Source organism: Sus scrofa, chromosome 8 (genome assembly GCF_054392235.1).
Source record: "Sus scrofa isolate SSC_HxYL_T2T_F1_AM1 chromosome 8, Sscrofa_HxYL_maternal_Yorkshire_Landrace_v2.0, whole genome shotgun sequence".
In the NCBI taxonomy this organism is placed as follows: Eukaryota; Metazoa; Chordata; class Mammalia; order Artiodactyla; family Suidae; genus Sus; species Sus scrofa.
This window is the reverse complement of record NC_139390.1, coordinates 120,439,811-120,455,276: the sequence shown is the minus strand read 5'-3', so window position 1 is coordinate 120,455,276 and position 15,466 is coordinate 120,439,811. Positions and strand designations below refer to the sequence as shown.

Here is a 15,466-nt window from a genome sequence, read left to right as displayed (position 1 = left end):
ATCAAATTATTGAGCTTTAATAAAGTACAAAATTCAAAATTGTAATCATAGTAATGAAGAATTCTAACTAAAACAACATAGTAATTTGCTTAAAGTAATTACACATTACCTTTCCTTGGTAAAGAAATTTATTACAGCAATTCCAGTATTTATTTGTAACATATAGAAATGGCTGCTGGACTATACTATTATAACATTTTGTGTAATACTGTAAACCTTAAATTGTGTTTAATAAACTTTTAATTTGAAATTCTCCATTGGCATGATATTGACAGAGCTAAATGTAGAAAAAGTATCATTTTTTTTTTTTTTTTTTTTTTTTTTTTTTTTTTTTTTTTGTCTTTTCTAGAGCTGCACCTGCTGCATATGGAGGTTCCCAGGCTAGGGGTCAAATTGGAGCTGTTGCCGCTGGCATATGCCAGAGCCACAGCAACACGGGATCTGAGCCGTATTTGCAACCTACACCACAGCTCAGGGCAATGCTGGATCCTTAACCCACTGAGCAAGGGCAGGGATCGAACCCGCAGCCTCATGGTCCCTAGTTGGGTTTGTTAATTCCTGAGCCATGATGGGAACTCTGAAAAAGTATCATTCTTAAGTGAGAGAGAAATGTTATTGTAAGTTCAGGATTTTATAAAATGTATGTTTGCTATTAACACAAGTTAAAACAGTGAGATTGAATTCAGCAGTAAGTATAATGGAATTGAAGTGCTATTTGAAGATGAGTCTTTGTAAATGAAGCGACTGACAAGGGATTCATTTCCAAAATATACAAATAGTTCGTGTAGCTCAATATGAAAAAAAAAGACAAGCCAATCAAAAAATGGGCAGAAGACCTAAACAGACATTTCTCCAAAGACACACACATGGCTAAAAAGCACATGAAAAGGTGGTCAGCATTGCTTATTATTAGAGAATTGCAAACCAAAGTACAGTGAGGTACCATCTCACATCAGTCAGAATGGCTGTCATCAAAAATTCTACAGTCAGTGCTGGAGAGGGTGTGGAGAAAAGGGAAGCCTCCTATACTATCCCTGGCCCAGGAACTTCCATATCATGTGGTTGTGGCCATAAAAAGAAAACCAAACAAACAAGCAAAAGAAATTATGGTTACTAAAGGGGAAGAGTAGGAGGACAGGATAAATTAGGAGTTGAGGATTAACATATGCACAATATAATCGTCCTCATGGATACTAGTTGGGGTCGTTAACCACTGAGCCACGATGGGAACTCCTCAATATTCTTTAATAACCTATATGGAAAAGAATCTGAAAAAAAAAAGTAAACTTAATCACTTTTTTGTACTCCTGAAACTAGCACAACATTGTAAATCAACTGAACTCCAATAAATTAAAATTTTTTTGAAAGTCTGAATTAAGGCCTTGCTGGGTAGAGAATTCTTGGTTGTAGGTTTTTTCCCTTTCATCACGTCAAGTACATTTTACCACTCCCTTTTGGTCTTCCGAGTTTCTGCTGAACAAATCAGCTGATAACCTTATGGATTCTCTTGTACGTCATTTGTTGTTTTTCCCTTCTTGCTTTTAATATTTCCTCTTGATCTTTAATTTTTGTCAGTTTGTTTTGGTGTGTTTCTCCTTGGGTTTCTCCTCTATGGAATTCTGTGTGCTTCCTGGACTTGGGCGACTGTTTCCTCTCCCAGGTTAAGGAAGTTTTCAGCTATTATCTCTTCAAATATTTTCTCAGACCCTTTCTCTCTTCTTTTGGGACCCCTATAATGCAAATGCTGGTGCATTTGATGTTGGTCCAGAAGTCTCTTAAAATTGTCCTAATTTCATTCTTTTTTCTTTATTCTGTTCCACAGCAGTGATTTCCACCACTCTCTCTTCCTTGTCTGTTCTTCTGCCTCATTTATCCTGTTGATTCCTTCTAGTATGTTTTTCATTGCAGTTATTATATTCTTAACTCTGCTTGGTTGGTCTTTGTATTTTCTAAGTCTTTGTTTAAAACTTCTTGTAGCCTTTTTGTTCTGTGCAGCTCATCTGTTCCTGGGCTCTTAGGTCATCTTTATAACCATTCTGAATTCTTTCTCAGGTAGATTGCCTGTCTCTACTTATTTTGTCTAAATTTCTATTTGTATTTTTATGTATGTGGAAAATTAGTTGTATTTCTCAATATTGGGAAAGTAGCTTTCTGTAGGGGATAGCCTGTGTGTTCAGTATATTCCACCCAAGAGACAGGGACCACCTTTTCCCAGGGTAGGTTCTGACCTATGTTTGTAGACTCTGTTTTGCAGGCTGTAGGATTGTAGTTTTCTTGGTTTTGGTGTTTGTCCCTTGGTATTCATCGGTTATGATTGAGGTGAGGCTGCTTTAGAGGCTTGAGCAGACTTCCGGGTGTGAAGGGCTGGTGTCTGTTGGTGTGTAGAGCTGAGTCTTGTCCTAATGGGCAGGGCCATTTCAGGAGGTGTGTCTAGACGCAGCTGTGGGCTCAAGAAGTCTTTTTAGGCAGCCTCTCTGCTGATGGATGGGACTATGATCCCACCTTGTTAGTTTTTTTGCCTGCAGTGTCCCAGCACTGGAGCCTATAGGCTGCTGAGTGGGGCCAGGTTTTGGTGCCAGAATGTCAGCCTCCAGGGGAGAGCTCATCCCGATGAATGCTTGCCAGTAGCTCTGCACCAGTGTCCTTGTCCCCAGAGTGAGCCACAGCTACTCCCTATCTCCTCAGGAGACCCTCCAAGAACAGAAGGTAGGGCTGGCCCAGGCTCTTAGGAGGTCTTGCTTTTGCTCTTGGTCCCAAGATTTGTGTGCGCCTTCCAAGAGTGGAGTCTCTCGTTAACCCAGTCCCGTGGAGCTCCTGCATTCAAGCACCACTGGCCTTCAAAGCCAGAGGCTGTGGGGTCTCCTCCTCCTGATGCCAGACCCCCAGGCTGGGAAGCCTGATGTGCTGCTCAGAGCTCTCACTCTTGTGGGAGAATCTTTTTGATACAATTATTTTCCAGTTTGTGGGTCACCCTCTCAGGAACGTGATTTCATTATATTATGAGTATACCCCTCCTTCTGCCTTGTTGTAGTTTCTTTTTTATGTCTTTGATTGTAGAATATCTTTTTTGGTAGGTTGTTCAGCAGTTTAGCTGTGATTTTGATCTTTTGTGAGAAGAGGCGGAGCTCAAGATTATTTTACTCTGCCATCTTGCCTGGAACTCATGACTATTTGTCCTCTCTCTCTCTCTTTTTTTTTTTTTTTTTTTTTTTTTTTTTTTGGCCATGCCAATAGAATGTAGAAGTTCTCAGGCCAGGGCCTGAACCCTGCCCCAAGTAACAGCAGTGACAATACTGGATCCTTAACCCACTAGGACTCCAGTATTTGTCCTTTTTTGACTGACTTATTTAATTTAATATCTTCGATGTTTGTCTATGTTGTAGCATGTGTCAGAACTTCATTCCTTTTTAAGACTGCTAATGCATTTATGTCCATACCACATATTGTTTATCCCTTCATCTATTCATGGACACTAGGGTTGTTTTCAGCTGTTGGCTATTGTGAATAATGCCGCCGTGAACATTGGTGTACTGTCCTGTTCAAGTCCGACTTTTCTATTTCCTTCGGGTATATACCTAGAAGTGAAATTGCCAGGTCATGTGGCAGGCCTATGTTTAGCTTTTTTTAGGAACTGCTAACCTGTTTTCCTTAGTGCCTGGCCCATTTTACACTCCTGTAAGCAATGTAGGGTGGTTCCAGTTTCTCTACGTCCTACAGAATATTGTATTTTTTCCATAGCCATCCTAGGTGGTATGCAGTAGTTTGGGTTTGCATTTCTTTTTTTTTTTTTTTTTTTTTTGTCTTTTTGTCTTTTGTTGTTGCTATTTCTTGGGCCGCTCCTGCGGCATATGGAGGTTCCCAGGCTAGGGGTTGAATCGAAGCTGTAGCCACTGGCCTACGCCAGAGCCACAGCAACGCGGGATCCGAGCCATGTCTGCAACCTACACCACAGCTCACGGCAACGCCGGATCGTTAACCCACTGAGCAAGGCCAGGGACCGAACCCGCAACCTCATGGTTCCTAGTCGGATTCGTTAACCACTGCGCCACGACGGGAACTCCTGGGTTTGCATTTCTTAAAATCTGGTCATCTTTTGAAAGTCAGAGGAGCAGGGGAGGAGTGTACTTTCCCCTGAAGAAATCCAAACACTAAGTGTCAGAGTCGATTGAGATCTCCTTCACCTTTCGTCCATGTCCTTCCCGATGGGGGGACCTGAAAGAGAGCCTGTTGTGATCTGGGTCCAGATAGGTGAGATTTCAAGAGCCTGGGTTTAGGGAGCAAGGGCAGAGTGAGTCCAGTCCGGATAACCTGTACTTTCACTTGTTTATTCTGCAAACTGCTGCCATTTGTCCCTCTTTGGGCTGAGGCTTTGGGCCCTGCCCTGGAGGTAAAAAGATGTCATTTGTTTTCAAAATGCTCAGCTCCTGACTGGTCCCCCAGGAGTCTAGTCTCCTGGTGGTTTCTCACCTCTGCCAGGGACATGCTTGGAGGAGGGACGGGTCAGCTTCTGCTTGCCTGGTCCACATACTGTATTTATCTAGCTCGGCATTAACGAGTGCAAGTAGCCACGAGCTGTAGGAGACCATGGAGCACTTAAAATGTGGCTGTTCCAAATTGAGGTGTGCAGTAAGTATAAGATTGACACTGGATTTTAAAGACTGAATAGAATAAGAACATAAAACACCCAGTGTTTTAAAGTATTGATTACATGTTGAAATGATAATATCTTAGGTATATTGGCATTAAATGCAGTTACTTTTTGCTGTTTCTTTCGCTTATTAAAATGCAACTAATAGAAAATTTAAAATCACCTATCGTCTTGCATTATATTTCTGTTGTTCGGCTCTGATAGTTGTTTACTCTGTGATGATTTGGGGGACCTTTGCTGATTGTGACCGTTTTGAATACTCATGAGCAAATGACATCTTGAAGTAAAATGGCAGCTGATGGGGCCCTGTCTGTGTCAGCCCAAACCGGGGGTAGTTTGTGGAAACCTGGAGGCGAAAATGATGAAAAGAGAGGACTGCAAGCTCTTTTTAGAGCAGAGGCTGTGCCTGGCAGGTTAGTGAACCACCAGTTGCTGGCCCATGATGGGCGATTATTGTTTGATGAATGACAGCCAAGTTCAGCTTTCTTACCCTCCCTCCGGCCCTTACTCAGCCCTTCCCTGCCTCCTAGCAGAGGGCAGTAGGCTCGTGGATGGGGCTGAGCTAAGTTTTTGGCCTTTCCTGGAAAGACACATTACAGGCTTCCAAGAAGCCCGTCGTGGAACAGGACATGGCTCTCTCTTCACTCTGGGAACAGGTAGAGCAGCCAGTACAGGCACTGGGAACAGCAGTTAGGTGCCGCAGCAGAGCTGACGGAGCTTGAAATACGACGACTGACACATGACAGTGTGCTGACCAGCTGTGGGAATTGTTCACAGGCTAATTCTTGTCTCAGTCTCTGGAAGTTCATTGAGATGCCATCTGCCCGCGCAGAAACGTGGGGGGTTTTATGTCCCAGGATTTCGGGGCACCTTCAGGTTGTGTGTGGAAAGCATTGGCCTGCCCTCACCCTTTCCTCTTCCCTGAGCAGCACATCACACATCATTTTCCGGGGGGCCCAGTGACTGTTCCCTTCTTCTTCCTCCGCTGCCTTAGGCTGGCGATGAATTCGTGGAGAAGACCCTGAGCAGCATATCCACCAGCACGGACGCAGCATCCGTGGTCCACAGCACAGACCTGGTGGTGGAGGCCATCGTGGAGAACCTGAAGGTGAAGAGCGAGCTCTTCAAGAGGCTGGACAAGTTTGCTGCTGAGTACGTGACCCCTGGGGATCTTGTTGGTCTGAGGCTCTCTTCTGCTGCTTGGGCTCCTCTCCAGGGAAGGAGTCTTCTGGCACCAGGACTTTTTATTACCCTATACCTGTTCCCAAAAGAGCCAGCACTGTTCCCCTTGTTCTCCATCCTCCACTCCCTATTTGCTTGCCAAGGCTTTTGGGCCACTCTGATCTGATCCTTGTCCCCAGGTGAGGGTGGAATTTCCCATGCAACCTGGAGGGTCCATCCAGGGACAGGCCTTGCTTTCTTGCAGTGTCTGGGTCATGGGCCCTTTCAGGCCGGAGGGGAGGCACTTAAGCGTGACCTTAAATGTCTGCTAAGCAACTGCAGAGCAATTTGGTGTGCCCTCTCTTTTGGGTGGAATCAGCAGAATGATGTAGTTGAAGGGAATACCTCTCTGTCTACACAGGACCCTCTTGCTTTGAGCTTTCTGTGGGTTAAATCAAAATATCTTGGGAGTTTTTACGGAGCACTGAGTAGGTCTTACCTGGCTTCCTGGCAAAGGGTGGGAGAGGAGAGCCAGCCTCATGCAGATTGGGTACGGGGGCGCCTGGGCTCAGGACTGTCTGCGGTGTTAGCAAGCTGTGCACATGTGCAGCTCTAGTTCTGCATGTGGCTCTTGGTGATTTTGACACCTGACTGATTCATTCGTGCTCTTCTTAATGGCTTGCTTGGCTATGTTTCACCTTTTTTTTTTTTCTTTTTTTTTTTTTACAGCCACACCTGTGGCATATGGGAGTTCCCAGGCCTAGGGATCAAATCAGAGCTGCAGCTGCTGGCCTACACCACAGCCATAGCAACTCTGGATCTGAGCTGTACCTGCAACCTATGCTGAGGCTTTCAGCAATGCAGGGTCCTTAACCCGCTAAACGAGCGCCAGGGATCAAACCTGCATCCTCACGGGCAGTGTCGGGTCCTTAACCCACTGAGCTACAACGGGAACTCCCATTTCATCCTCCTTGATTGGAACTCAAAGTGAGAATAAGATTACATGACAATAGTAATTCTTAGGGAGCCACCAGTGAGCAGTGGCTGAAGAGAGACACTTTCATACTGGCCTGCTGGATTGTCAGCCCTCAGAGCTATATTGTCTGGTAGCCAGAGCAGCCCAGCCCTGACAAAGAGAAGACTTTCTGTCACCCGTGTGTCACTTTGCTGATCAGCATGCTCGTGTGCTCTGCACTGGGCTTTAGGGGCTGCAGTGTCACCTGACAGAACCAGAAGACTGTCTTGTGGGGATGCTGGCTCCCAAGTTGGTGGGGAGCCCTCTGAGACAATAAAACACCCACTCAGGAAAGGGAGGATGGTTCAGCAGTTAGGCCTTATTGGGATATTGGTCATTCTTTTGTGACAGTGACAGGTCTGACTGCCCTCTTGTGTCAGCATCGAGTAATGGAAGGACTGTTAGAAAGGCAGCCTGGGGCCAGGGTGGGGACCACCTCCCTCTCTGACCTTGAACAGTCAGGGTCCTCTCTGGCCCTCATTTTTTATCATCTGTAATTTGAATTTGAAGGTTAGGGGTAAATAATTTCTAAGGCCTTTCCAGTTCTAGGACTATTTCTCTGTGAAATAGGGTAGTGGTACCTGTTTCACAGCATTGTTTAGGAAACTCATGGAATTCAGCTTATACTTCCTGAGTGCCTGCTGTATGTCAGGCGCTACACCAGGCTCTTCCACCTAAGTTTATGTCATAAACAGATATGACATGTGAATGAACACACAGTGGTAGTCACAAGTAGATGTGACTTGGCTTCTGGTCACAGCCATCCTTCTCCACATTCTTGTTTTCATTTTAGATGACCGCTGTTATTCAATGTTTGCTGAATTATGGGTTTGTTTGTTTTTTTAATAGCTTAAGATACTTTGCTGCTCAGTTTTGCAGTTAGATCCTATCATGGGAGATGAAAATACATTCTAAAGTTCCGGTCGGAAGCCCTGATGAAACAGTTGCATCCTGGAAGAGAGCATGGCTTCCTTGGACTAAGGCCCACAGTCCGCCCCAGCTGAGCCCTGGCTCTCCCCTTCCAACAAACCCTGGAACTCTGCTCTGCCGCAGTCCCTACCACCCCCGCTAGTCTTCTTCCCATCAGGGCCTGGGGGCCTTAGGCATTGTCAGTGAACATCATGCTTGTGCTGTCGATTTTCTTTTTTTGCCTTTTAGGGCTGCACCCTCGGTATATGGAGATTCCCAGGGTAGGGCTTGAATCGGAGCTGCAGCTGCTGGCCTATACCACAGCCACAGCAATGTGGGATCCGAGCCAAGTCTGCAACCTACACCACAGCTCACGGCATTGCCAGATTCCCTAACCTACTGAGCAGAACCAGTGATCAAACCTGCATCTTCATGGATACTAGTTGGATTCGTTTCTGCTGAGCCACGACGGGAACGCCCACACCTTCCCATATATTTTAAATCATCTCTGGATTACTTGTAATGCCTAATATAATGTAAATGCCATGTACATAGTTGTAAATGCTATGTAACTTGCATAGCGAATTCAAGTTTTGTTTTTTGGAAGTTTTTTCAAATATTTTTTGATCCCGGTTGGCAGACCCTGTGGATCCTGAGGGCTGACTGTAACTTCACTGATGAAACATGCTTTCTAGTCGGCATTTCCCCTTTTTGCCCTTCATATGTCCTATAAGAAGCCCCTCATCTTTGAAATAACCCTTTCTTTTCTTAAGGGGGGTGTGGAGGCCCTGCTGCTGCGTTTCAGGGCACTTCTGGCAGCACCGTTACTGCAGAGGGCCTCCTTGCCTTCTGTGACGGGGCATGCTTTCCCCAGAACCAAAAGCAAGAAACTAGAATTTTAAACCTTTAAAAAAAGAACTTTTTTTTTTTTTTTTTTTTTTTTAAGAGAAGCCTGGCCTTTAAATTGGTCAACTTGGAAGTTGCTTGAGAACAGAATGGTTAGTGCACCTTGAAAGGGGAGCGCTCTCCCGGGCCGATCACACGAAGGGTCTCCCCTCAGCCTCTCAGTGGCCACTATACCCGGCACTCCAGCTGCTTTCACCTCCCTCTTCTCTCCTTCTTCCAAATTACTAGTTTCTTTTCCCTCCTCTTCTCCTCTCCGCCCATGCACCCACATTTCAGGCAGGTTGTTGTACTGCCTTTTAGGCAAGTAGGAACCTCCCAATCAGGTTGTAAGGAACCACTCTCTTGTGCTGTGACCTGGTCCTTGTGGTTGTAATTAGCCTTAGGCCCTTTTCTCTATATCCACCAGGTGGTGCTGTAGGAAAGCCTGTCTCTGAAGATTTGCGTGTCATGCCTTTGGCAGCCCACTTTACTGAGGTCTTAACAAATTAAATTGGGTTTAAGTCAGTATGGATTTTGAAAAATTAGTGATTTAATATTTTATATGCACAGAAGAAGATGGTATTTCTTTTTAAGGATATTTTATAATAAGAATACCTTGAACTGCATTTATCCTGTATACACGTGTATCCTTCCTTCCCCAAATCTACCAGGGTAGCCGTAAAACTTATTTTGGATCATTTTGGTTTTATTCTGTTTTCACTTTAATTCCCAATCAGTGGAAAAGTAAGGCTTATCACTTGAGGAGAAAAGATCTTTGTTCATGTTTGTATCCATTGTTTCTCTTTGAGGATTCAGGTGTTTCTTCCCAGTTTTTTGAGTGTCCGTGATGCATCCTGTCTTTCCTTAGTCTTTGTTCACTTAGAGTTTCATTTTGTGACTGATGTTGCCTTCTTTTTTTTCCTCACATACCATGAAAATAAAATAATGCAAGTAGCCAGCAGAAATTTTTCTCCCTGAGATTAAGGAAGGTTTGGTCAAGGCTAAATAGGCTTTTGGAACAGGTCACTTTTAAATTGAAAATTTCAAAATTTAAATGTAACAGGCTGTTTGATCTCAGCCTCTTGGGCGAAGCTTTACCCTGACTCCTCCAGGGTTAGGACAGCGGATCTGGGCAGTAAGCCGCCGCCTGGTGTGTTGCACCTGAGGAGTCCTGACTGTTTCCAAAGATGGACTTGTCCCAATACTCCACCATCTTTCTCTCCACAGACACACAATCTTTGCCAGCAACACTTCCTCTTTGCAGATCACAAGCCTAGCCAATGCCACCACCAGACAGGACCGATTTGCCGGGCTCCATTTCTTCAACCCAGTGCCCTTGATGAAACTTGTGGAGGTCAGTGGATGTCTGCTTGTGCACGTGCTCGCGCTGCCAGCTCTCAGCCCTGCTTCTCTGAGTCGCACCTGCCCTGCCACCGGGGGCTGCACTGGTGGATTTTAATGGGAACTTGGAGAGAGGTCCTTGTGCTTGGGCTTCTCTGGCCAGACTCTCCTTTCAGAGTCAGAGGAAGAAACAGCACCTAATACCTAGGAAGGCTCCCGGGCTCTTTCTTCACAGCCCTGTGCTCTGACCAGTGGTGTTCAGGAGGGCTGTTAACTTTGTGGCATGTCACTCACTCACTTGTCTGTGCTGTAGCTGATGGGCATCAGACTGGGAAGGCAGTGCTAACGACCACTGGCTTGATGAGGCCACAGGGGGAGAGCCACCCTTGTTCCTGTCGTCTCATCCAGGCTGGATGTAGAATTTTATTAGAGGCCTGGTTTCCTGCAGGAGCCACTGCAGTACCCTGACCCCTGCTCCAGGGGTGAGTTCGGCCCCAGGGAACAGGGCCTTAGTACTGTCCCCAGAGGAGGCACATCTCCCGTGTGTTGTGATCAGGGCTCTTCAGCCAGCTTCCCATAGCCTTGAACCTCCTGACCTCAAACCCGGGAGGTGGAGGGACATGGCCAGGGCGGGCTGCCAGCGATCCTGTTGGGGCTGCTTCTGCTTGCCTGCTTGGAGACTTGGGTATGTACGAGGGAGATGGAGTCACAGTAGACGGTTTGCACCTGAAATATGACGGCTTGCCTTTTATAGGGGGGCTAATTACAGGGTCCGAGGAGCAGCTGCTAGTAAAGTAGCATTTGTTGTGAGGTTGAGGAGTTATTGCCGTGTGAAGTGTGGGGGACGTGGAACCAGGCGGACCTTTGGAGACTGCCTGAGGCTCCCTGGGAGGGTGTGGGGATCTGTTTCTCCACTGCTGCCTTCTCCTCCTCCAGGCCCCTTTCCCTCCCTTATCCCCTCACTTCCTCCACCTCTCCTTGTGCCCCCACCCCTGCCCCCAACATAAGCATTAGCATCTAGTTTAAGGATGACTACAGTTTCTTCTTTTTTTGCTTTTTAGAGCCGCACCTACGGCATAAGGAGGTTCCCAGGCTAGCGGTCGAATCGAAGCTACAGCTGCCGGCTTATGCCACAGCCACAGCAACGCCAGATCCAACCTACATCACAGCTTATGGCTACGCCAGATGCTTAACCCACTGAGCGAGGCCAGGGATCGAACCTGCACCCTCATGGTTCCTAGTCAGATTCATTTCCACTGCACCACAACGGGAACTCCTTTTATTTATTTTTTACAAGGATGACTACATTTTCTTAGAGCTTTTCTTAGAGTTTTCTCTCAAGGCCAGCTCTTGCCATAGGAAGTTTGTTTCACTAACATTGCTCCGTCATTCCTTCCAGTTTACTGCCAGTCCCCAAGGCTGTTTTTGAAAAAGTCGAGGAGTGAAAGGGAGGGGTGCAGGGAATAGAAGAAACTACATTTGTCCTTATGCAGGAAAGAGCAAAGAAGTAGGAAGGAATTTTCAGCATTTCAGTACATAGGGACTAATTACTTTTTAGGTTACTCTCTCATGTACGTGTGTCTTTTGAAGGTGAAGACACATTTTATAGATTTACTTCAAACTCGAAAGCTCTTTTCAACTGTATTTGTCTGATAGTGCCCATCTCTGTCTTTGGAGATATGGCACATTGATTGTTAACAGTTGATGCTTGGCAAATGTTAACCTTTTCTAGAAAATGTTCCCTGAAAGTGCTGTTCTTTATGCACCTTATATTCTTTAACTTGAGCATTTGCTTATGAGTCCCCGGTGGTGAGCCCTGAAATGAGCTGTAAGTTGAGTGGTTCCTCTCCTTGGGAGCCCAGTCCACATATATGCATATTTTTTCAGACTCTGTGATGGAAGAGAATATCTGTAGCACATTGCTGTTTCTGGAGCGAATCATTAAATATGCACCCCTCCTATATCAAAAAGCCTTTATTATTGACGCCTTTAAACCAACAGATTTTTTTAAAACTCCGTCATCAGCAGCCCTTGTCCTACCTAACTCAGTCTATATGGTTCTGATGGAGGGGATTTTACACCTGCTTTGGAATAATTCTCGGACTGCAGTTTGATTTGTGATACCTGCAGAGCAGTTTCTGGCCCATTTCATTCCATTCCTCATCCCCAGCTTCATGGTGCTTTATTCTGTTTCCACTCATTTACTTCTTTTAGTGCCGTAATATACCAGCACACCCCAAGCTGTGGTCACATTAAAACACGGATGATAGTGATTCTCATCCTGTACAGACACTAGCTCATTACACCGCACAGCCGTCTTAAAAGAGGCAGGATGTGTCAGAGAGCATCATCCCCTTTTCCTAGAAGAGAGACGAGGCATGGAGGGCTGATTCGACTCGCCGAGGCTCATCTAAAGGGTCTGACGTAGAAGCCAAGCCTTTTTGCTTTGACTCCTATTGAAGTCCCTTAACTGGCCTTTAAATTGCGTGTGTGTGTGTGTTTTAAGTGTAAATTCACCTAGGTCTCTCTCCATTTGCTGAAATCTAATTCTCGACAGGAGACGTCTCTGCCGAGAGCGGACTGGTGGGTATGGCGCTGGGTGCCAACCCCTGCAGGTCCCAGCAGCCACTGTGAGCAGGGTCGCAGTCATGCTCTTGCCCTGCGCCCCATGGAGAAGGTCAGGAAGGCAGCGCAGAGCCTTCCCCAGGTGCCTGGCAGGTGGCAGGCCAGCCATGGGCCCCTGTTTGCTGGAAACGAAAGCCTTCCTCTGGGCTGAGCCTGTTGTGAGGCAGAGGGAGCCATTGGGCTTTGGGGCGTCTGTGTGGGAGAGGGTGGGGTAACGACAGGCTTCCTCACCTCAGCGTCCACGAGACCTTGGTGACCCGGACGCATCACTCCATTTTCCTTGTGTATATGCCAGGAGAAGGCGGGGCTCCACGCAGAGTACTTTAAGGGCAATCGTTATACTCCAGTAAACTCCCAGTTACCTCTCTGAAATAATTAGCAAGAGCACGTAAAACCCTAATAAAAGCCAGCATTTACTGTTCACTTCAGTCCTCCTGAGAGCTGCCCTTATATGCTTTACCTCCTGATCTAATTCCATTCTCACCTCAACTCCTTGAGGTTGGTAGAGTGACTTCAGTGTCATGTCTCAATTTCAAGAAACATTTTGGGGACACAGAGCCAGTAAGTGTATGACTGGGATTTGAGCTCAGGTCTCTCTCAGTGACAAAGCCTCTAGGACTCTCCTATACACATACACACACACTTATATTTAATAAGCCTGTTTCTGTGCGTTCTGTTGTCTGTGTGGCAACGTTTGATAAGTAGGTCCTTGAAATGTACTATTGAATTTGTTTGCTGACTTTTGGTTAGAATTCTTCTCCGCTTTGCATTTCCAGGTCGTCAAAACACCAATGACCAGCCAGAAGACATTGGAATCTCTGGTAGACTTCAGCAAAACCCTGGGAAAGCATCCTGTTTCTTGCAAGGTAGGTATAGGTAGCTTAGTAAGAGGGTGGTTTTCCACGGAACCCGACTTACCCCAGGTAGAATTCTTCCGTGGTAGGACCTTTACCACAGGCCTGTCCGCAGGCTGCAAAGAGCCGGCTGTGCACCTACCAGGGAAAGCAGGTTCCTAAGCCGTGCCCAGGGCCGTCGGGCAGATGGTGTGAGGGCTGAAGGGAGCCACCATGTTAAATTGAAAACTCGGACTTCTCTCTGGGTCTTGGCTTTTGTCCCTTGATGATCAGCTGTGTTTCTGTAAATGGTTTATGTTACCCCATCAGCTTTCGGCTTCTTCTGGGCCCTGGGGAGCCAGGACCCTGGGTGTCAGGCACTGCCTGGTGGTACGTGCATTCCTGAACCGAAAAGTAGGACTTCCCTTTTGGAAAGAACACTGCAGGTGGTTAGGCAAGTGGTGAGAGAGAGGCCGAGCCGGCCCTGTCCAAGGTAGCATTCAGGAAGCTGCTTCGTTGCTTTGGTTTTCGATAAGAAACTCAGTCGAATGGAAAGGCATCCCCTTTCTTAAGACGCCTGGTGATTAAATGTAAAATCATCCCAGTTGTTATCTTCTGCTTCGTTTGATTGTTTTCAGTCTCTGTGTTTGCTGTAGTTTCTCTTTAGTTCCCCCCAAACTTAGGGCTACATTTCTGCATGCTTTGGCAGTTTTTCTAAAAGGACATTTGTATCACAAAATGCCATTACAAATGTTTATAAATATGTCATCTACTTTTTACTATAGTCTTTTTTATTTTTTACATTTATTTTTCTTTCTTTCTTTCTTTTTCTTTTTGAGCTGTACCCACGGCGTGTGGAAGTTCCTGGGCTAGGAGTTGAATTGGAGCTGCAGCCGAGGCCTACACCACAGCCACAGCAATGCCAGATCTGAGCCGCACCTGCAACTTATGCTGCAGTTTGTGGCAGCCTGGATCCTTAACCAGTGAAGGAGGCCAGGACTCAAACTGCATCCTCACAGAGACAATGTCAGGTTCTTAGCCCACTGAGCTACGATGGGAATGCCTGTAGTTTATTTTTTAGTGTTTAATTTATTTAAAAAATTTTTAATACGGTTTGAAAGTTTAGCCTCTCTAGACAGTTTTTACAAAATATTGGCTATTGGCTTGTTCTCCGTGTGGCACAGTACCTCCCTGGGCCTGTCTTACAGCCAGTAGTTTGTACCTCCCACTCCCCCATTGCTGTGGTGCCCCTTCCTCCCTGCCCACCAGTAACCAGTAACTACAAGTTCGTTCTCTAAATCTGTGAGTCTGCCTTTTTGGGGGGGAAGGGGGGTGGCTGTGCACATAGCACGTGAAAGTTCCCAGTCCAGGGACTGAACCCTCGTCATAGCAGCGACAACACTGGATCCTTAATCCAATGTGCTACCAGGGAACTCCTGTTTCTTTTTCTTTCTTTTTTTTTTTTTTTATTATGCTCACTAACTTTTTGTATTTTTGGATTCCATGTGTATGTGATTTTGTACAGTATTTGTTTTCCCCGTCTGCCTTATTTCTTTTTTTTTTTTTTTTTTTTGTCTTTTTTGTCTTTTTGTTGTTGTTATTGTTGCTATCTCTTGGTTCTTGGGCCGCTCCCGTGGCATATGGAGGTTCCCAGGCTAGGGGTCTAATCGGAGCTGTAGCCACCGGCCTACGCCAGAGCCACAGCAACGCGGGATCCGAGCCGCGTCTGCAACCTACACCACAGCTCACGGCAACGCCGGATCGTTAACCCACTGAGCAAGGGCAGGGATCGAACCCGCAACTTCATGGTTCCTAGTCGGATTCGTTAACCACTGCGCCACGACGGGAACTCCTTTTTTTTTTTTTTTTTTTTTTGTCTTTTTTGTCTTTTTGTTGTTGTTATTGTTCCGTCTGCCTTATTTCATTAACCATAATACTCTTTAGAGTCCATCCAAGTTGCTGCAAATAGCCAAATTTATGGCTGAGTAGTATTCCTGTGTGTGTGTTTGTATACCACACCTTCTTTATATGTTCATCAGTTGATGGGCA

The 15,466-nt window shown here is 46.0% G+C and overlaps 1 protein-coding gene across 1 annotated transcript in view; it reads left to right on the top strand.

The window, feature by feature from the left end:
• The window catches only part of HADH (hydroxyacyl-CoA dehydrogenase), a gene marked incomplete at its 3' end in the record, with an annotated part of 52,995 nt that overhangs the window by 24,991 nt on the left and 12,538 nt on the right, over positions 1 to 15,466 (top strand). Inside the window, 3 exon segments of the mRNA NM_214331.1 lie at positions 5,643 to 5,800; positions 9,846 to 9,972; positions 13,361 to 13,450. Of these exon segments, the coding sequence (NP_999496.1) occupies positions 5,643 to 5,800; positions 9,846 to 9,972; positions 13,361 to 13,450 (375 nt within the window).